Here is a 22,944-nt window from a genome sequence, read left to right on the forward strand (position 1 = left end):
AGCTGTTCACAGCTTCAATAGGAAGAGTGGTGAAGTCTGAATGTACTGAGAGACAATAAGAATAATATAGGATAATGCTAGCCTTATCCTTTGACACACTTTACCACACTAATCAACTTGATCTCTGACCCAGTTTGTCATTAGAGCTCCTGGAATGTGTCCTTCCACACAGTATGTCTAGCATCCTGTTTCCCAACGCGGCACGGCACAGGACACTGAATTTTCACTGTGCTGCATTATGTCTTCTATGATGTAATTACACCATTTCTAGCCTTCTTGCTGCATGAGATATGGGTTGGTTTCATCGTGTGTCACTGGGAATCACTGGAACCTGCGTGTGACAGACATTGTGACACAGAAATAGATAGTGACAGAGGCTGTAGCCCTTTGTCAAACACAGGCCACTTTGTTGGGTATCAGACAGAGAAAGAACTGGTCTTTCTCTGGTGGATGACATTATCAGTGCACCATCGTACTGACACACACATATACACACAAACAGACACACAGACACACAGACACACACACACACACACACACACACACACACACACACACACACACACACACACACATGGACACACAACAGATCAGAAGAGGAAATCAGAATCTGCCAGTAGCTGGAGAGTCATTCATGCTATGAACATTTGCCTTCGTTTGAGATATGCAGTAGCAGTGTGGTGATATGTTAATGTCATGAATCACAGTACACCTGACAGGTTGTTTTAAAAAGTTGGTTCAGCCAAATTTAGAAACCTTCTAGTGGTATCTAGCCACACTGGATTGCATGGTGTGATACCATTATTGGTACAATAAGTCAGAGTATCTATTGAACCATCTGTTCAGTCGCTGTCATTCCTGTTGTCCCTCTGTTTTTCTTAAACCTCTCTCTCCTGTCTCCCCCTCTCTTTTCATTGGCAGAGAACTTTACTGATGCTACAGGTCTAGGTAATGGGGAATGAGAAGCTTAGCTTGTCTGCCTGTCGCCTTTTCCCACCCTCATCCTCCACATCTGTGTCTTTATCTGTTCATCTTAACACTGAGCAGCAGTGCAGTCCACCTTCATTGTATTATCCACCAAAGTGCATCTGAACCACCCCTGCAGTTCACGCTACTAGACAACAGAGGGGGCTGCCAAACTAGTTTTAACCCCACTGGGTTCAGACATTACATCCTTGTGGGGTAGATGGAGGGTTCCCAGCTCTCATATTAAGGAAAACATAGGTTTGCCACATGTGGTTGTATTGTAATCAGTATATTATCCTTACATGAACCTTAAGACATACGGTTTGTTGATATATACAAAACCTGCTGTGTACACTGCAGAATGCTATTCTTTGACCCAGAGCCTAAGCTGTGAAATATGTCTTCTAAAACAAGGGTTGACACCACAACAACCATTTGACAAAACAATCCTGACTCATGATCCATAGCTTTTTTTTGGGAGCTGTTAACCATATCAAAGGATCTTGATCAGTCTTGAATTTCCTCAGTTGTGATGGAAATACATCAGTTGTGAATGTGTCCTTGTTGATGTCAAAAATTATTTAAAGAGGATCAGTCATATAAGACTGAATTGTTAAAACAGTTATTTTGGTAATTGATTAATGAATTCTTTCCAGTTTAGATTAGTTTAAACTAGTCTTAAAATGTCAGAAATAGTTCCAAATGCCCATCACAAGTTACTCAGTCTACAAGGAAGGTCTTTCTTACCCTTCAAAGCAACTGTCAAAACCACCAAATCATTACATCTATGACATAAAACAGACAAAGGGTCTAAAGTCAAAACAGACCAACCTGTTTTTGCTGTTGGACTGAACTGCTGTCAATCCTGTTTTTTTTCTTTTCTTTTCGTTTCTCATCTCTCCATCGTTCCTCTGTGTGTAAAGCTGCTGTTTGTCTGTTGCTATGTGCTTTCAGGGATTGAAGAAGCCCACTCAACACATTCATGGCATTATTGGCTTTGAAAACAGTAGTTCACTTGAAGTTTAGTGAAAGGAATATACAGCCCAGTTTTAAGAAAACTTCACATATTCACACATTCTAAATCTTTGGTCTCATGTTTTATTAGATGGTCTTAATGATCAGAACTCACACCCTGATAGCTGCTGTAGAATCCTCCTTCAAGCCATTTTTATTTATGTTGGCCTCTAACCTCTGATTTCTGAACCAATCCCTGGTGGCGCACCTTTACAATTCAGTCTCACAGCATCTCACAGCTTCCTGTCTGCCACAAGAGACACGTTGGCCTTGTGCAGCAACTTACGTTTTTCTAAAGTTTTTCAGGCATTGTCACGGGATACAATGTCATGATGACGCTGCTGTCGTTGCTGGTGTGTGTGGGATGGGAGGAGATGCACAGCCTTGCATCAGCATGTCAAAACGGGGGAAACATTTTGTTAAATGATGTGACTTGATGAGTGTGCTGGGGCTGACAAATTAGCAGTTGGCTTTCGCACTTACTCACTGGCTTGATCATCTTGCTTCTGAGCTTTGTCACTCTGCCATCTTTATCCATTGTATCTGTTCACCTGGTCGGTTGTACAACTACATACAGTACTATGGATTACAGGTAAGGTGGCTTGTAGCTTTGGGCTGAACTGGCCTTCCTCTCTGGGCTGTAATGGCTCCTGAACATGCTAATGTTTCCATCTTTCTGTCCTTCTTTCTTTTTCCGTTGCACGGTGGTTTCAGGGCATGCTTAACATCCAGGCTGGTGATACAAGCATGCTGGCTGGGGTTTGGGGTTGTTGTATGAGGGAAATGTTTGGGGTGGAGGAATCAGTTGTGGGACCTTTCACTGACTGGAGGTGACCTCAAGTTCAAGGTATTGTAAGAGTTAACATTTCAAGTGGAAATCAGTGGCAAAGAATGTGCTGTTTCCCAACTTGACTCCCCACAAGGGGGCAACATACTGTCACAAAAGTAAAAACAACAAATGATAAGACTGTTTTCAATACCAGTGCCACTGTAATACCTGAGTTTTGCTACAGATACCAAAAATTCTGTTGATAATTGCTTTTTATGGACATTTAATTTAAAAAAAAAAAAAAAAAAGCCAAACTTTTCAAAGGTATCAGCATTTACTGTTGTCTAAATACAACCAGCCAAGAACTTGAGAACGTGAAGAGGAAAGCCTGCCTGCTTTCAGTGCTGGGCAGTTTCCAATTCTCTGATATTACTGACACATTTTGGTTGGTATTAAAAAAGTAGCAGGGCCTGATACTGAGCTGTTGCACACAACTGCTGCCACAGTTGCTCTGACATTTACAGCAAGCCCTCCATACAGCCTTTATACGCATGGCAAAAAATAATATAAAATAGATAAAAAGCCTAGCTCACAAGTGATGGCTGAGTATGAGAACGAAAGAAGACTGTATTTGTCAAAAGGAAGATAGATTCAGGCACTGGATAAAATGTGACATTAACATGACATAAAATGTGTTGCATTTTCCTCTTAATGATGTGTCTGTGAAAGGGGTCTGAAAATGTATTACGTGATGTCCTTTAAAAAATGGTCAAGTAGCTTTAGCTCAATACCAGAGAGGAATAAAAATTCAATTGGCACTCCAGAAATTAAGTATTGCATTTTGATCAAGTTAGAGGACTTGTAAGAGAAAGATTAGAAAAAAAAAAAAAAAAAAAAAAAGGTCAGAATGGAAACAGCAGTGGCTGAGATACCTGGGAAAAATACTGGATGCTACCTTTCCCATAATGCAATAGTGTCTTTGACACACCCAGGCCTTTGTTAAAAAGAGGTTATTCTCTCAGACTTTACAAAGTCAAGGCAATTTTCTGCCCAGCCAATAAAGATGTTATGCATCTGTTTTCAGAGGCTGAGCAAGTGCTCCTCTCCATGAGTAAACTGCCCCTTAATCGTAAAACCAGTTGCGAGTATAATGCAACATGAACTCCTGATGAAATAAAAAATAAGGTTACTAGTTTGGGGTTTTCCAAACTTTAACATGGTACCTACTCATTTGCGTCCTCTTCAAACAGACTGTGACAGTCATGTTGTAATATCAGAATGTGTCCTTTTGGTGGCAGTGGCATCTCAGTGTATGCAGGACAATGACGAACTGTTCGTGGATGAAGTGACCATTTATTGACTGGTGATGACTTAGCCAGGTGTGTGGTGTGTGAAGAGTGCTGCCTGTGGGGAATTCACTGTGTGTTTCAGCTCAAGGCTTCATTGACTTTCTCCTGTGTGTGTGAGTGTGTGTCTACCTGTTTGATGTTCCTGCTGCCTTATCTTTAACCCTTTGCTCTCTCCCACCTCCTCCCTTGTAGTTGAGCTTACAGACGCCTCCGTGGCTTCAGCTTTCACTCCTACTCCTACTCCTCTCGCTCCTCTTCCTCCTACTACCATCGCTCCTTCAACCATTAGCACCTCAACTTCTACCACTTCTACAACTACGACTTCTACTACTACACCTTCTACTACCACCACCACAACTGAGGCGACTACTACCACCACACCTCCTGTGCTGGTCACCACCAAGCGTACAGATCAGAATGTGTTGGGTACATGCTGTTGTCCCATTGTGGTTTTTACTGTCTGTCTAGTGTTATAGTTGACCATGAATGGCAGTTCATGGATATCAAAAGACAATTGCCTTCTCCCACCTGAAGACACAGGAAACTACATCAAGGCTGCATTCCAATAAACTGAGCTGTACCTGCTTTACAAAAAGTGGGGAATTACTTCAGAATATTGGGATGTAGCCAGCAACTATATTCCTGGTCAGGAAGTGAGAATCCACACCTTTTTTTATTACATGAATTTTGATAGCTGTAAAGTTTTGAACCCTTCAACATTTTAGAGTGATGAGGACCCCTGTGATATTGGCAGAGATCACCATTTTCTACGTTTTTTTTAGGTTCAGTTAGCATTGGAGTACACTCTAAAGTAAAAATAAGCATCGTAATTGTTTCATGAATTAGACAATCCTCTGGAATTTACACTTGGTTAAATTTTCAGTTAGTGAACATATTAAATTTACATCTGGTTTTGAGTTGCCCATCAATCCAGATCAAAACAGTCATTCTTCTAGGAGGACTCCCTTAGTGGTAGCACCATGCATAGGTCTATATGAAGCCCTGTGTGTGGTTGTTGTAACTGTGCCCTCTCTGCCCCATGCCCTTGACCTTTAACCCTTTACCCCCCACCCCCACCCTGTGTAGTGGCCCCTGGGCGGGAGATCTGGAATCTGACGGTGGAGCCTAACAATAACTACACTAACGTCAGCTGGAGACACAACTTCCCGGCCGGCAGCAGCGAGTTTGTGCTAGAGTTCACACTGGACAGTAAGAAACCAGACCAAGCCCAGCTTGAGCTACTGAAAACTAAAGCTAGATCTGAACTGAATTATAAGAGAGTAAAACAACCAGAGTGGTGATATGATCATGTCATTACAATGATGATACTAAATAGAAAGAGTAGGAGCAGACAAAGGGCATTATTACAGAGAGCAGGCAAAACAGACTTATCATACATATAAAAACATATCTTTTTTAAAATTTGAATTACTGTGGCACTATATAAGTTGGTTGTTGCAATGGACCCACAGACAAAGATCATCAACTCTGTAGTTCCCATCAGTCAAAGCAATTGGCCAAATAGTTGTGAAGTTCTGTCCCCAAGTGGCAACAACAACCTGATTAATGTAGCTTTGAATCAGCTGATACTGTATAGTTCCACATTTGGCAACTTGAACAAAATCCAACGTTTGACAAACATTGGATTTATTTAATCCTTCACAGGATCCTTAGTTAAATGCTGGGGATTAGAGAAAGGACTGTATGTGAAAGACACCTTGATCTATAACAGCACTCTAGCCAACTCTTTTAAATTGCGTTATGCAAGTACAGTTCAGTTTTTTTTATGAGACAGAAATGTACTTTTCTGGCTAAACTATGTTTTTGTTTTATCTCTGAATAAGATTCAGTCCTGTTAGCAGCAGAATTTCAATTACACTTATAAGCTGCCAAAATGGAGATACTAAAAACTGATTTGTTGCTTTTTCATTATTACATAATTATTGCCTTTTTTTTTTCATGGACAGACTTCAATTACACCTCAATGGCTGGTCAAGTAATAAAGAAAGATAATCTGACATTTAAGTAAAGAGGGGCCACAGCATAGAGGAGAAAAGGAAAAAAATTAGCAAAAAATAATAATAATAATAATCATCTTTTTGGTGCTATATATGTATATGTTTATATATATATATATATATATATATATATATATATATATATATATATATATATATATATATATACACACACACACTCAGAGATAAATAACCTTCAAACTTCAACTGTTGTTTTTTTAATGTGATATTTGCACCTAATGGCTGATGTTTGAACTTTGTGACAAAAGCAGAAGGTCCAACGTACCACAGTCTCTGTGTCTGTCCTTCTCTCTTACACTGTGTGTCTGTCCTTCTCTCTTTCTCTTTGGTCATCATATGTTTGAACATGTTGATCATCCTCATGTCACTACTTCTGTGCAGTCCACCATCATGATGGTTTTTTCTTCTGCCTGGCTTTGAATGACTCTTTTTGAAGCAGCACTGTGAATGGATGTTTGGGTTGCTCTCTCTGAATTTCTGTTTGAATGTGTCACTTTTCTGGCCATCCACTCTTGCATAATCACTTGCTTTTGCTTTGGATTGGGTGTTAAGCTCTCTTGAAGGCTGCTGTGGTAAAACACATCATCCCTCCTTTTCTGGAATCCCAGAGCTGGTTGAGATTGGATTGTCTTATAGGCTCTCTCTTATTACTCTCTCTTATTGCTTTCTTCAAATTCAATAGTCTGTGATCTTTGATCAAGGATGGAAAGAAGGGAGGATGTATTTTTCATGTACTTGGGCAGTGGCTTTAATTCTTAATGATGTCTGAATGAACAGAAAGAGTATGGGAGGGAGGGGAGGGGGGTGATGAGATTGATCTAATGGTCTCCACCCCTCCCACCCATCTCTTGTTCTCCAAGGTCAAATCTGAAAGCTTTGACTCTAAGGAAGAGTGGTAAGGAGCCCCTGACACCCCTCACCTCCCATAATCATCCCTCCACCCACCCCCTGTCTTCCTGACTGTGTCTCAGGAGTCTCTGCATGTCTCTCAGAGGAGGGTTTAGGTGAAAAATGACGATTTTGTGCCATAAGAGAAGAGACATAGGAATATTTGTCATGGAAAAGGGAATGAGAAGAAAGGAAGAAAAGGAGAGGAAAATGGCATAATTTTAAGGGTGTGGGCATAAGAGCTAGAGTTTGTAGACATGTTTGCAACTTCATATCTATATTCTACCTCACAATAGTCTTGGGAAATGAGTTGATGTGTTCAGATAATTTGCTTTATGCACTAAAAGCTTGTAAAATTCAATCCCAAGTTGAACCAAACTTGTTTGACTCTTCCAAACTTTACACAAATGGCAAGGCCACTTTGTAGAACTGTCATATACATCCTTTAAAGGTCCAGTGTGTAAGACTTAGGGGGATCTATTGGCAGAATATGGTAGAAATGGAATATAATAATTGCAGTTATGCTTTCAGTTGTGTAAAATCAGCTGAAAATAACAATTGTGTTTTTGTTACCTTAGAATTAGTCCTTTATATCCTCAGTGGGAGTGGGTCGTCTTCCACGAATTCCACCATGTTGCACCACCATGTCTCTACAGTAGCCCATGTTAGTGAGCGCTGGCTTTTATTTAGGAATTTACCCTGCTCTCCTCGTGCACACACTTGCTCACCAGGAAATGGTGAGGCAATAAATTTCTTGAAACATGACGTAGTGAAGTGGAACAGAGGTAGGCTGTCAAATTTGTTACCTCCCAGCTTATATAAAAAAAATATTGAAATTGAAATATTTTTTTGGGGCTGTTTGTTTTTTTAGTTGTTGTTGTTGAACCATTACCAAACCCCCAGAGTAATTGTAACCAGGTTATTTTACAAATTATGGAAACTGTATGTTAAAATGGAATTTAAAATGTGTCACAGTACAATCCACATACAGGTCACACAAGCTACAGCAAATACTGCAGATTGTAAGTGCTGCAAAGACAAGTGCGATATACAGTAGCAATAACTTGATCTACTGCAGAAAAATAGCAATTTTGACCAAGTACATGTTTATAGTCTAAAAAAATATGTAATATTCATTAGTCCCTTTTTTCCATTGACCTGAAAACATAAGCTCACCATATTGTACTAATACCAAACATCAGCCTTGGCCTTTATCAAAGCACTTCTTTGATTAAGTATGTAAGAAAGACTGGCATGTCTTCTCTTGTGTCTGCATTAGATGTTTGTTGACTTTTCTTTGCCTGGTATAAGGACTAGTATCAATAGCATGGCTTTGGAATGAGTTCTGTTGGCTGACCTCTACCTTGTGAAATGGTTGATAGCATGGTGCATGTTGTCACCACCTCATGCTGCCCTTTCCTGTCACTGCAATCTCAGAGTCATGCTCATAGCTCGGCCATGTCATGACCTACACGTCTTTCCGATGGAAAGGGTGCTGCCGCTGATTTTTGTTTAGTCACTGATTTTTATTTTGACCTCATGGAGATGGAAGTGTGGGCCTGTAAATAATTGAGACAAACAATGTTTTGCCACCTTGGATCTTGGCGTAACCCATGAACAAAGAAAGTTCTGTAATGGTCAATTTCAATTCTACCTGAGCGAAACATTGCACAGCGGCCAATTCATGGTGCAGTTTAGTTGTGTGAGACTTTGATGTCCACAGTGAAGTGATTTTGCCATTGTGATCAGTCTCAATTCACTGCAGTAACCCTGCTATCGCTTAGAGAGAACAGTCTCCCTGCAAAACATTGTGATGCCGTAACTTTTGCTAGTAAGCACAGCCATTACTGTGGAACGAAGGCCACACCCCCTGGAGTGTGATTGGCCCCTTTCTTGTGTCTCCAAGGCGACAAGACGGTGAAAGTTGTACCGGTGAAACGACAGCCCCCCATTACAGTGGCGGATCTGATCGCAGGTGCCAAGTACCATCTGAGGGTTTACTCCCATGAGCTCAACAGCGTCAGCAGCAAATCTGTCACCTTTAAGACCAAACCAGGTGAGACCCCACCTGGTCAGGAGGAATCGGGGGTTCCACCTGGCTGAGTTTCTCTTGGTCAGGTGGAAACTGAGGTTCATGCCAGGTGGGTTACTCTTGGTGCAAATCTGTCAGTAGTGGTATCTACAGTAACTCAAAGCTGGGTGAGTTATCATGGTTTCTTTTTTAATGCCATGCATGTTCTTCCAAAGGTAAACTCAAGGCAGTCAGGACAAGACATTTCAACCTTCTATATTAGGATGCTGTTAGATTTCAACTGGAGTGTCTTTATGAGCAGTATCTTATGAATGAATGAATGTTAAACTTGCATTTTTTTAAAATGAAATGTTTATATTCAGACTTCCTGTGAGTTTGTACACAACTGTGTTCTGTGCACATCTTCTGACGAGTAAATGCTCAAAGATCGCTCACATGACAAGAGAATGTACATCTAGATTCTTCACTGATGTCTTTGCATGGACATAAAATGTATAATAATAAGATACATGTACAATTGTGACGATTAAGATCTTTATGATCTTCAGACATATACTCTGGTCATTATGATGGACAATTGTTTTTTGCATTCTGCAACTTTATTCAGATATATTCAGTTGATCTTTCCATATAAAATGCACATGGAAGGGTAGAAAATACAAAATAGCATAGTATAATGCTAACTCAACCTGCTATTATCAACCCTGACTCCAAAAAGTGGGGACAGTGTGTAAAACATAAAAAATACCTGAATGTTCTGAACTGTTTTGTTATGCTTACTGACAACAGTGTTCTTGAGCCCATGTAGTAATATCTGTTAAACAGTCACATGTTTCACAAGTGGTGAACCTCACCCCATCCTTGCTTGTGAACAATTGAGCCTTTCAAGGATGCTCCTTTCATATTACCTTGCAAGGCAGCTGGATTTGCGAAATCACACAAGATCATGAGAGCTGAGAACCCATCTTGCCAGGCTTCAAGTTATGCACTTCGTGCTTGTGGCTGAACCACAGTGGGCTGGAGTTGTCTGGGTCCTTTGAGGGTCTACTGGCAGCTCCAGGCGAGCATGGTTTAGGTGTGTCAACAGCGAGAAAAGCTACTGTTTGTTCAACAACAACAATGGCGTCTCCTAAAGAGTTTAGCATAAATATTGCTACAGTATGAGTTACATCAGAACTGGAGAGTATTTATTAAAATAAAAACAAAGAATGGCACAGTCCAACTACATCATATAGACAGATATATATCCAATCACCTGGCAAGTATTTTTTTTTGAAAATGCCTGCCCTTTTCCAAACAGTTTCCATGGATGTCTTCCCAGATGGTTCCGTGTAACAAACCATCTGGCACATTAAGTTACTTTTCATACCCAATCATGATACTATCACCTGTTACCAATGGACCTGTTTACCTGTGGAGTGTTCAACAAGTGGGAAGTTTGTGAGATAAAACTATATATTGTCTTTGCACTGTTTGCAATTGAGTATATCAAAAAGAATCAGCAAATTATCACATTCTGTTTTATTGTTCTGTTTTCTACACAGCGTCCCAACTTTTTTGGAATTGGGGTTGTAGAAGCTGTAGCATTAGAAAAAAGCAAAGCTCACTGCGCTTATAAATTGTTTATGTAATGAAAAATGTCAGTTTAGCTACTGTGCTTTAAAGGCTTTGCACCTATGTCAGGTCATATTTCTGGTCCTATCCTGAACAAACAGATAGCAGATGTTAAATAGTTGGCAAGCTAACTCAAGGCATTACACTCTGAATGCTCAATAGTTTAAATACCAAAAGACAAATTCAATTAGATGTGTCTGCACAGTTCGCACAGATAGGTAGGTAAGTCAGTAGTTTGTTAGGTAGGTGATTATTATACTGCAGGTTTAAAAAAATAAAAGTAGCCATTAAAAGGTTGTACTATAGTCACAGTCTCCAAAATGGCCAATGCTACATGAACTAAAAACCCTTGTTTAGTTAGCTGGCTGTTAGGACAATGGGAGTGTCCTATGTGGTTTTTATCACTCAGTAAAAACACTCTGCTTGGAAAGTGATTTTTTTGTTTTTAATCAAAAGACCTTTTATAATGGACCTCCCGTTTTCATTAGCATCCATTCATTTTTAATTGAATATTAGAAATGTTACTTTCATTATTGTCCAAATTCTGTGCTAGTATTTATTCAAGTTTCAGAGTTAGAATTTCTGGCAGCTGTCTGAGAATTTGTCTTGTTCCAGGTGGTACTGAAATCTTTCTGGGTCTATCGGAGGCGACAATTATTTTCACACCACAAACCTACGCTCCCACGCTTTTCTGATTAAAATTCACACACTGTGTAATGGAAAAGGAGACAAACACTTTATTGATATGGATGGGATCCTTTGTACAACATCATCCTGGATATGAGCTTGGGGGCGAGTAATAAGATGTTTGTTCTGAGTTGTTGACTTCTGCTGAGCACTCTGGAATGAGAGCAGATTGTATGATGTGGCAGCTGTGACTCACTGTGGTCCAGAAAAACACTCACTGTGTTTCCGCTGTGTGTCTTTCTCTCTTCTCCTGTCCTACCCTGTGTGTATGTTCTGTGTATGTCTCCAGCCTACATTGACCAGGTAGACATAGCCACTCAAGGCTGGTTCATTGGCTTGATGTGCGCCATCGCCCTCATCATACTGATCCTCCTCATCGTCTGCTTCATCAAGAGGAGTCGTGGGGGCAAATACCCAGGTAAGGACTGACACTGCAGCTTTGATACAGCTCAAACTCCAACATCTGTCTGCCATTACCGATGTGACAACAGAATTTGAAGTTCTATGATTGGATGTTTCTTACCAAACTCAACTGATTGTTCTGAAGTGATTACTAAATTGAGATGTCTGACATTTTGGTTGCAAGGTAGCAAAAAGGGAGTCATTCAGCCACAGCCTGGAATGCTCCTAAACTCACGTACACAGTTGTCTACTTCTTTAAGTGGTAAATGTTGGCTATGGTACTAATTTTGAAGTTTGACCTGTTATATTTGGTGTGATATTTAGGTTTTAGTTAATTATTGTGAAAATACATGTTTCATACTTTGGTCCATTACAAGCCACTGTAAGCTTTGCTAAAAGCTGTAACCAGTGCATTTTTTGGTTACTGATAGCAGTTGTTAAGATTCACATTCAACTGTTTTGAAACTCTAATATGCTTTGTGTATTAAGTGTTTTAAAGTCAGTACTTGTTCTTTTACTGTGGAAGTGCAGAAACCTGCATGGCTGCTCAGAAGGAAAACAACAGACCAATATTCAAAATGTCAGCACTGCAGGTCATCACAACGCCGAATACAAGACAAACAGAATATTTGACAGATCAGAGTAGAAGAGCTAACATTGGTAGATTTTGTTCAATATTTTATCTGATAGCACATTCAATCTATTTAGTACTCCCAAACAATTATTAATATGCACTTCAAAAAACAACTCAAAGAATACAGTTACAGCTGTATTTTCCTTGTTCCGCCAAAATGAAAACAGTCTTCATGCAACAGTGATGCAGAGCTACAGTGTGTTACAATGTAATAGTTTGAAATTGAGTCGTGTTAATGTTTTGCAGTTTCTATAATGTCTAGGTGGTGGTTGCGTGACTGGTTTCGCAAAATATCTAGGTGGGTGCCTAACTGATGCTGTAAAGTTAAGAACTAACAGCCACTGATGAACTAAGTCAGAGAATAATAACACAACAGTGAGAGACAGAAAACAACTAATGAGAGGAGTTCACACAAGCCGAAGCACTGACACACCTTACAAACCCAACCCGATGTTATATAACTGCTACTAAGACAGGCTTATAAGTCTTAAAAAGTGCCCTGTGTTCCAAATGCATACAGTACTACATTATACATGGATTACTGTGGCAGCAGTATTAACGACTGGAATAACATTTTACTTCTTACTTTTGAAGTATCCACTTTTGACAAGCATCTTATATCATGTACTGTTAGTGGAAAATGGTAGAGTACATCCATTTCTTATTCAGGAACTGCCAAAGAAAGACACTGTCCACATTTGTTTGCTTTATTTATTATATGATATTCACTGTATAGGGTTAAGGGATAAGTGTGGATTTGGGACACAGTGTTAGTTAACAGTTAAATAAGAGAAGGCTGAAGACAAATATATGGAACTAAATTACCAAATGAGGACTAACAGAAGGACTTATGTTAAAGCTAACTCTGGGAACCGCTCAACCTGTGGATGGTTTTGTGTACCAAATCTAGCCATGAGATCAGTGGAGCTCTCAGCAAAATTATGAAAATGCTACCTTTGTTCTTTTCTCCGTAGTCCGTGATAAAAAAGATCTACCTTTGGACCCAGTAGATCAGAAAGACCAGGATGGATCCTTTGATTACCAGTAAGTATAATCAAACTCCCAGTCCTACATTACAGCAAACATGTCTAAATTACATCTCTACCACTTTACCCTAGTGGCTAGCTTTGTGTGAACACTTTGAAGTGGTTCATTTTATGTTAATTTGATTAATTTTTAGTGGTTGTGGGAATTTGTGATAAATGGATTAGGTTGTTTAACTGCTAAGTGCTATGGCCATGTCTCATCTTGTATATTTTATGAAGACTATGGCAGTGGGTACAGCAGAGAGACCACGAGAGCCAGCTGCAGTGCAGCACACAGTGAACGTTTTGCCAGATTGTGAAAAATAAAAACACAAGATAGATACATTATAGATAGTAAACAACATACATTACAGATATATGGTAATGCATGTTGTTTAATGAAAATGATGTGTTAAAGGTTACATAGTTTGGCTTACTTTAACATTCAAGCAAAGAATAATTATGGGACTGAACAGAAAACATTAGAATATTGTATCCTTAAAACAAGTAAATCACAATGACCTACATTTTTTTTTTTTACACAACGGGAAAGCTTAGGGCTCTTGTTGACAAATAAAAACTCATTTTCAATATTCAAATTGGGATGGTATTCATTACCATTTTCCTCTAGTTTTTGTAGCGGATATGAGATCTTTGGAACTGAGGCGGAGAGACTTTGTCTGTTTAGGAAGCCTTCTGTTATTGGTGCCAGATGCAGCATTGTGACCAGCAAGTCATGCAAGCACAGAGGGAGATTTTCATCCTCGATATTCAGATCAGATGAGACAACAGTTCAATTATGAAGGACCTTTAAGGCACAGAGGTGTCAGCTGTAAGCTACCAGTCCTACAGGTGTATGCGGGTTACAATTGGGAATGAATCATAGTGAACAGGGCTCCTTCAAGACTAAGACCAATACATTTAAAAACACATCTTTTTATCTCAAAGCGTCCATTTTCTACCCCAGAATGAAGCTTTTCAAAAAGGCTTTATGTGAAAATGTTGTGTGACATCACTGACACATCTTTTAGTTGATGCTGTATGAATTTCCTTTAATGTCCTTAGTTAGCCTGTGTCAGTTTGTAGTATTAATAACCTGCAGTCAGCATACTATTACCAGTGGAGTGGTCTGACAACAAAAAAATAGATATATCTTATCTTATTGGCTGAAAGTAAACTGAAAAGATAAAAAAAAATAATTACTGAGAAAATTGAAGGCAACAGAAGATAAATGTAATCTGTTAAGACCAGTCGCATCTGTCAAAGTTTATTCAATCTTAACGACCATTCCAGTGCACTTTTGTTGTTTGGCAACTCAAAGAGAATGAAGAACATGTTTCCTATTCATCTGACATTTGTGTGGAAAGCAAGCAAAAACTATATCAAAATGCAGGGTAGACAGCAGTGTGTTTGACACTTAAATAGTGTTTTCATATCTATCTGTATTAGTGTGGACATAGATGAAAGCTCAAACAGCTGAAGCACAATTGTGTCTGGAATTGTCTACCATTCTGCTATCCAGTGTTTAAAATTGAACACCATCTTTGTGAATCTGGACACCAGTTCTTAAACCTTGTTGTGAAGTACGCACATACTGAGTTATACAGTGGACTTTTATAAGAGTAACATTCACAACATATACAGTAGGTCATATTTGTGCCATCTGAGGATGTACTGTATATACTGCAGAACATGTCTGTAAAGTGTGTGATGGTAAGTGATGTGTTCTTTGCTCCTTCCAGGTCCCACTGATCTCTGTGGCTTCATTCTTCTTTATGAAGAATGAATCTGTCGTTTTCTGTCCACTTTGACTAAAAACATGTTCAATTTAACATGCTTTCCAAATCTAGTACATGTTCTAACTCAGCTGTGTGAGAGTGGCACTAAAACTTTTTATTGTAGAATGAGAACAAGCTTCAGATCCTATTGATGAAAAGACAACAGCATAAATATCTACATATCAATACACATAACAGCAAGGATGCTGTCATTTATAGTATTTTGATCTGTGTTGTACATATCCAAAGCACTAAGGAGTATACATACATATTGTATCTTATTCTGCAGCTGCCTTCAGTAAAAGTGTGAACTTACAGTCAGTGATTGATGCAGCAATGCATGTGATGGCATTGAAATTCAAAAGATAGCTCTATGTGAGCGAACAGGGTCATAAAAAAAAAAAGCTGTGATCATTATTTATTATCATGAGTGGAGATGTGATGTTGTGGTTAATACTGTGTGATTAATCCATATCCAGTATGTGAGATCCTGTTTTGTTTTTTAATCAATAGTGAGTCTAACATTAAATCCCAACCCCTCTCTCTCACAGTCAAGGTCATTGCTTTACTCTGATTCTGACCCAGACTCCATCCCTGATGCTAATCCCTCAAGTCCACTCAGCTCTGTGTGTGTTTGTGTTTGTGTGCATGAAAGGATTTACATGCATGTATCATGTGGAGCTTGTCCTCCTTCCTTCCTCTTTCTTCCTCTGCACTTCCTCTCTCTTGCTGTCTCCTGTTTCCTCACGTCTCGTCCCTCTCTTTCCCCCATGCTGAAATGGGTCATCTGTCCCTGACAGGAACGAAAACGAAAACAGGTACTTTGGATTCGGCACGGCATCTCTCTTGGCCTGTGCATGTCGGGGGAGCAGGTGTTTCCCCTGAGCTGGGGAGAGCGGGGGGTGGATAAGTTGTATCTTATTTGACCAAACGGGACAATCTAACTGATTAATTGCTGACTGTTTGGTCAGTTTTCATTCATGATGTCAGCAATATCAGTTCAACTAAATGCGCTACTTTATAAAGCACTATTTGAAAGATGCGATAGACAGAGGAGGTAACATAGACACCATAGTGTTAAATGTAATTAGCAGAGAGAGGGACATAGATGCAGCTGAGGGCCAGGCTTTGGTTCCTTTATGGGTGTCAAATTGTCAATCCAATCATCAACCTAACTGTCTCCATGTTAACAACCAAATCGTCAGACTCAGTAAATAAGAGACTGTAAGTGAATGAATACAAAATAACAGACAACAGAGAAAAACTGCAAGCATTGAACACATTATGGCTCAATTTTCCAGATCAAAGTAGATTAAAAGACGGTCAAAGGAAAGGTTCACCAATCTGGGACATTCACTCATTTGTTTCTTTACTGAGAGTGATCTGAGAGGAGTCAGGAGGTATTTAGCCTAGCATAGCATAAAGACTAGATAATATAAAAAGCCAGATTAGCTCTGTCCAGAAGTAGCTCTGTGTGTGTGTGTGTGTGTGTGTGTGTGTGTGTGTATGTGTGCTCCTTGATAAATACAGCATAATAACATATTTGAGCTATTTGTAGATAGCTTATCTGTCTGCTGCTGCTGTAAGTACTTCTGTCTCTGGAGCTTTTGCACAGGTTTCCAGACACAGTTGGTTAGTGCAATTTTTATTTTTATTTTGTTTTAGTATAAGCCACAAGTTGTCAATTTTATATTTATGTTTCTGTAGAGACTAAATGATCAGCTTTAGATGCATATGCAGATATTCTTAGGATGGGACCAAGCTGGCTATCTGTTTCTGTGTGCCTCCAGTCTTTATTCTATGCTAGGACAAAATGGTCATGAGGCTGACAATGATCGGCTCATCTCACTGTTGTACAAAAATAAGAAAGCAAATAGGTGTATTTTCCAAAATGCTGAACTATTCCTTAAAAAGTCTGCTTGACTGGTGACAAGTCAGTGTGAAGTTAACAAACTGCAAGTGGAATCGCTGCCACAGTTCCTCTTTCAGTTTTCGGAATAGAGCACCTCTTGGGTTTATTGTACATGGGGAAAAATTTTAGACTCAAATCGCCCTGGTGATAAATGTCCTGTTTTTAAATTGTTTACTTGCTATATAGAAAATAATATAATTACACAACAATTCACAGTAGACCAGGGGGAAGGGAAATGATATCTCAGGTAAAATGCATTATCTCTCAAAAACTCTGCAGAGTACCTGCTGAGACTGTTCGGGCCCTGTGTTGAGGTTCAGGCCTCTTGGTTCAGCTCTTCTTGAGGCAGATGGAGTGTGTCTCTGCTAAGATGGTCTACATTAGCAGTCAAACGTCAATTAGAACACACAGACCATGGCACACTGCTGCACAGGAAAAGTGTCATTTATTCTAATTTGTGGCTTGAAGCTGCTTTTTGTCAAGCTCAACACTGGAGCAACATTAACATAAAGACAACTACATTGATCTTAATGTAATATTGTGCAGTGTTGCCTGTGCCTCGGTTGTTGATTGATATGGAACAGTCAGTTCCTAGAAACCTTGTCTCTAACTCCATCCTGTAAATAACAGCGCAAAAAAGCTTCTGCTCCCACAAACTAATCAGGTTGTTCATGGATCAGCTGTTCCAGCAGTACAAGGCAACTAGTGATCCCAGAATGCAGCCTGAGAGAACAGTATCAGAGGTGTTGCACCTTTTTTGTTCCAGCTAAGGCACTAACATGTTTTTCACCTTTCTAGAGGTTAATTGCATTCTTTTTCCTCTGCCAGTTGACATTTAAAAAGCATCAGCCACCAGGTGCATTGGGCAAAAGATGGGAAATCAATTTGGGTTGCAGTGAGGACAAAGGGGGGGACGATCTATGTTTGGCACAATTTGACACCCGTAAAGAACAGATTTGGGCAACAAACAGCTGAAGAAGATCTGGAGGACAAAAGACTGAACAAACACTTCAAAGATCCAACCCAAAGCCGTTATGACCTTAGATCCATTAATCTTGAAAGTAGAAAATACTTCAAATTAAACTTTGACATGACATAGTATTTCTTCTGTCCATATCCTCTCCTGTTTTCTTCAGCTTGTTTTGTAATCGGTCTTCTTTCAGATGATCTTCAGTACTTTTAGTGTGCAGGGCAAAAATGAAACATAATTAAATCTCATAGTGAAAGCGGTTTACTTGCCATCCCGCATGAAAAACACACAGGACGATTTATTACAACCTGGATCTTCATTTTTGTAGTTGCCCATCAGCATTTAGAAACATAATGAGCTGCTGAGATCCAGGAATGCAGCAACATCACATAACATATGTCAGAGGCGGCAAGAAACACAAGCAACAAAGGTGAGCAGTAAAATGATTACCCAAAGTGTTTTTTGTAAACACATCAGTTTGCAGAGCCACTTCCTGCTTCAACTTTGACCCACTGTACTCATACTTGTAGTTGTGTGCACAGTTTTCCTGTGTAATGAAGTATTATAAGTGACACTTCAGATGATGCTCACTTACAGTTTGACCTCCACATCCTCCGCTGGATGACTGGATGAAATAAATCATGAGGTGTGGAATCGTCCACTGTGTACTAATTAGAATACTGGGTTGTTACAAATTGTCTGATTGTCTGACAGCACATATTTCTTGCTTGCGTTTCTTGCCCCATCAAACTTTGTTGAAGTGAAGTTCCAGTTTAGCAGCAATTTTACTGAATTCAGTGTTATAACTAAAACAAATGATAGCCAAAACTACAAAAACAAGACCTAAGTTGTAAGAAGCTGGAGTTAGATGACAACGACACATGCTATGCTGCCCATCTAATTCAAATCTAAAACCTCTGTCTGTTTTATGTCATCAGGATTATGATAATTTAAATGTATTTGCCTCCACCTTTATATAAATTTTAATGTTGTTCCTCATCTCCCTGCACCCACAATGTTAGACCTCCTTTTTCAGTATCTGTTTATGTAGCGTATCTGGTTATCCATCTGTCTCATGACTGTCTTTCTGTTCTACCCATCCCACTTTATGTCTGTGTCCTTTGTCTCTTTTGGGATTTATTTTCCTCATTGGTCCAAAGGTCTCTTCAAAGGTATGAAAGGAAATGAGTCTCCTTTATCACCACCTGGATCCTCTTAATCCTGCTCTAAGAAAAATCTCATCTTCTATTGCTCATTTGCAATGCATTTTAATTGATTAATGTCTGTTAGAGCCATTTCAGTTGCATCCTAATGCATTTTATCCATCACTGAAAGCATTTCAAAGCATGCTTAATTCGATGTTGGATAATAACAAACTCATACTAAGCTCCTAATAGAATCTGTCAAGTTAAAGTGAGGTAGAAAAATAGCACGCAGGGGGAGTTGACTTCCTGACTCTATAGTCATGTTAATGGTGTCATTTTCATGAGATTTTGTGAATGCTGCAGATGGGTGAGTTTACATTTTGTTATGCAAGGAAGGTTATCGGAAACTCACTCCCATTTTCTAAGTTACTTCCCCACCTTTGCTCTTCTACTCAAAAATGCACCTAATCAGATAATTGAATCATTCCTGACTCTGCCCTCTCTCATTCTGAAGACATTTTGAAGTCACAGAAATAAAAGACTCTCTTGAAGCCCTCTGGCTCACTGAAGTCGCTGGTGCAGTACGGTCAACAAGTGAAAGCAAGCTTGGCAAATGTGACTGGGGCACACGGTTTGAAAAAGGCTCTGCCTCTTGGCCAGATTGATTTAATTAGCTGTTAGAGATGTAATCTTGAAACGCTTCAGTGGCACTGGTGCATAGAGAGATGTCCTTCTGATTTACTCCTAACTTACTCAAAAGACATCAAACCATTGAGGCACTTTCTATCAGCCAATTGTTGCACTGCTCACCTTTCTGCACGCTGTATCTGATGGATTGATAAGTTATGAGCACATCCACACCTGAATCCGCAACCTACAGGCCCTATTGAAATGCGATCTGTATCTGGATATGTTATCTGTATAATAAACAACTGGTTCTAGCCTTTGTGTTTACACCTTATTTTTAATAGGTTCTCATTGAGATCGGACCCCTGTCCTCCAGAGAAAAACCTGCACATGAGTAATTTGAGGTGGCAGTAAATCAGCCCCAGACACGCTCAAAAAAAAATCAGAGGTTTGTGAATTGTAAAGTTAAGGAAAACTTTATGACCTTTGTGAAAGGCTGTTAAATAAAAATTCTTCATTTGGCCCCTCTTGTAAATTCACCAATGTAATACATTATCATTCCTTTCTATGTATGAAAACTATTGTGTCTGTTTGTCCCAGTGTTGCAATGTGTAGGCTACTCTGTGACTAGATAGATGATATGCCTTATTAACAGCAGACCAGCTGCAAAGATGAGTGCAACACTCACTGTCACACACATAGTTATTTCTTACTGAATATCACTCATTTCCCAACCGCGTAGCTTTCATTTTTCACACAGTTCTGTTGAATAACCCATCTTTTCACACTTTTATGGGGCAGATTAGACATATCATATCAGTAGTTGGAAACATGTCTTTTTCTTTTCTTCTCACTTGCTCACTCACTAAACAACCTATATTTTATGTTAGCTAAAAACAAATATCTATATAAAAGTTATGTTTTGTACATATGTCAACACATAACGATTGCGTTTACACCTACCTAACATCCGAGCACAATGCCAGCCGGACTACCTCCACATGTGGTCAGGCAGATCTGATCAACATAACATGTCTGGATACAGGTCACATTTTAATACCAGTGTAAGTGAGGACTAAGTATTTGAACAGTGACACATTTTTGCTATGTTGGCTCTGAACACCAGCATGATAGATTCGAAATTAAACAATAACTATGAGGTGCTGACGAAGTACTCCGATGATCCATGTAAATATTTTATGGTTTGTAATCCTATCAGGAGGACTGTGCTGTTAGCTGTTGGAATGGCCACCTCTATGGTTAAGGTTTGTTTAGGTTGCTGTGGTTAAGACAGTAATGCTTAAATAGTCAGTTCATCCAAACTTTAAGAAAAAACAACACAAAACATATTTTCACACCATGAAAGCCTTGTTTTATGCCCACCACAAACTAACTTCCATTCACCTGAGCTGGTCAGGGATTGAGGCAATAATCTCAGAACTGAGTATCTCAAAACCAGTGTTTGTAAAACTACATCTGGTTGTGGTTAGATCCCATGAGAAATATGTGGAAAAAAGCATAGCATGCTTTTGTCTTTTTTGGTGAACAGACTCTTGAACACACAGTCAAAGCAGCTAAGTTTTTAAGTTTTTATGACCCCATGAGAGTGTTCTTGACTAGCCAAGTGAGTCACAACACTCAGTTAAACTTTGTTTCTGCTGAGGACCTGACAGAAGGTGAAAAGCTTACAGTAACAGGCTGACAGAGCATCAGCAGGGCATATATCCACTGTTTGTTGATGATTGTGGGTCAGAGACTTCAAAAAAGTCATTGACAACAAAAAATGTGACAGCAAATGCCAAATATGATGATTTGTCCAATTAGCTTGTGCCACCTAAAACTGGGGGTTGTGCATGAAAAGCTACATGATAACTAAGTCAGTTCATAAACCTCGTAGTCATGGTTTGATTTCTAATCCTGTGTGCTGGATTTGAAATCTTGTCACTGTCCTCACTCTTACAGACTGCGCTGTGCAGTCTTAGACATCTTTCATAATGATTCTCTCTCAGATCGCAATATGCTCAATGTCCCCTCTCTTCATCTTATGCGCATCTTTTCAACTCTTCACCGCGTTACATGTCAGCCTGTGTTCTGAAAACGTCCATTGTTTTACTGTCTCTGCTTCTTTCACTGTCTCTTGCTCTACTCTGAAAGATTTCTTTGTGGACTGATAAAATAAATATTGGATTTTGGTTTCAACCAGTGTCGAATTCGCTGGATTTGAGTTGTGTCGGACTTTGGTCATGCTGCGTCTGCCCTGGTCCATTTGTACTCCTTGTATGAGTTCTAAAATGTATCAAGTGATTTGTGTTGTTCCCAAAGTGTTTCAGCATGGAGCATGACGATTCTGAGAAGCTACATGTAGATTCTCTCCTCTCCTAGGAATTTTAATACCCACTGTTTGATAATCTTGAAATGCAATACACAGACTTGAGCAGAAAAGAGAAATCCCACGGAAAAATATCTCACTTTTGCATCCCTTAAATGCATTTCTTGCTGTTATGCTACCGGCTTGGTCTGAGACAAGAAAGCTAATGCTAGTCTATAGCTCTTTATCCCTGTGCATGAAGTTCTCTGTCCCCTAATGTCAGAGATAGGAGATATGCAGTCATCCTCTGAACTGAGATCAAGCGCAGCGAATGAAGTGTAATGCAGTTTTCATGCTTAGATCTCATGTCAGAATATGGCCACCATTTAGCATGTGTATGCAAATGTATTATTGGAATTTTTGAGGACAGTATTCGTATTTTTTAATCACCCCTGTCTCCTATCAAATACTGTATGTTTACAGTAGTTTTTAGGTAATGCAATTGCTGCCTGGAATGTTTTCACTGGCAATAATAGTCCATTCCAGGAAGTCTGATTTTCTAATACTGTACAGAAGTTGTAGGGACGAGGTTGACAGACATAAATGAAGCTTAAAAGTGTGACGTTGGAGACTGGAGTTCATGTCCTGCATCGTATGTGTTATCAGGGTGAGGGCTGGGTTAAGGCTAGGGAATGACTAAAACAAATGAAATATAGTGACAGTGATCATTTTTCAGATTCATTTAGTATAAACATTTTGTATTGGCAGATACATTCACTGATGTT

General features: G+C 39.4%; 1 protein-coding gene across 22 annotated transcripts in view; it reads left to right on the forward strand.

The window, feature by feature from the left end:
• nfasca (neurofascin homolog (chicken) a) overlaps positions 1–22,944 on the forward strand; it is a 134,117-nt gene that overhangs the window by 104,398 nt on the left and 6,775 nt on the right. For 8 of the 22 annotated variants that reach the window (XM_076749919.1, XM_076749982.1, XM_076749910.1 and 5 more), the window contains 7 exons: positions 922–948; positions 4,291–4,524; positions 5,185–5,307; positions 8,932–9,081; positions 11,648–11,776; positions 12,657–12,692; positions 13,369–13,438. In XM_076749919.1, the coding sequence (XP_076606034.1) occupies positions 922–948; positions 4,291–4,524; positions 5,185–5,307; positions 8,932–9,081; positions 11,648–11,776; positions 12,657–12,692; positions 13,369–13,438 (769 nt within the window). Of the gene's footprint in view, positions 1–921; positions 4,525–5,184; positions 5,308–8,931; positions 9,082–11,647; positions 11,777–12,640; positions 12,693–13,368; positions 13,439–15,161; positions 16,016–19,239; positions 19,252–22,944 lie in introns of those variants that run through there. The other 14 variants (XM_076750065.1, XM_076750048.1, XM_076750057.1 and 11 more) reach the window with 10 other exon arrangements.

This window comes from Chaetodon auriga, chromosome 2 (genome assembly GCF_051107435.1).
Source record: "Chaetodon auriga isolate fChaAug3 chromosome 2, fChaAug3.hap1, whole genome shotgun sequence".
NCBI lineage: Eukaryota > Metazoa > Chordata > Actinopteri > Chaetodontiformes > Chaetodontidae > Chaetodon > Chaetodon auriga.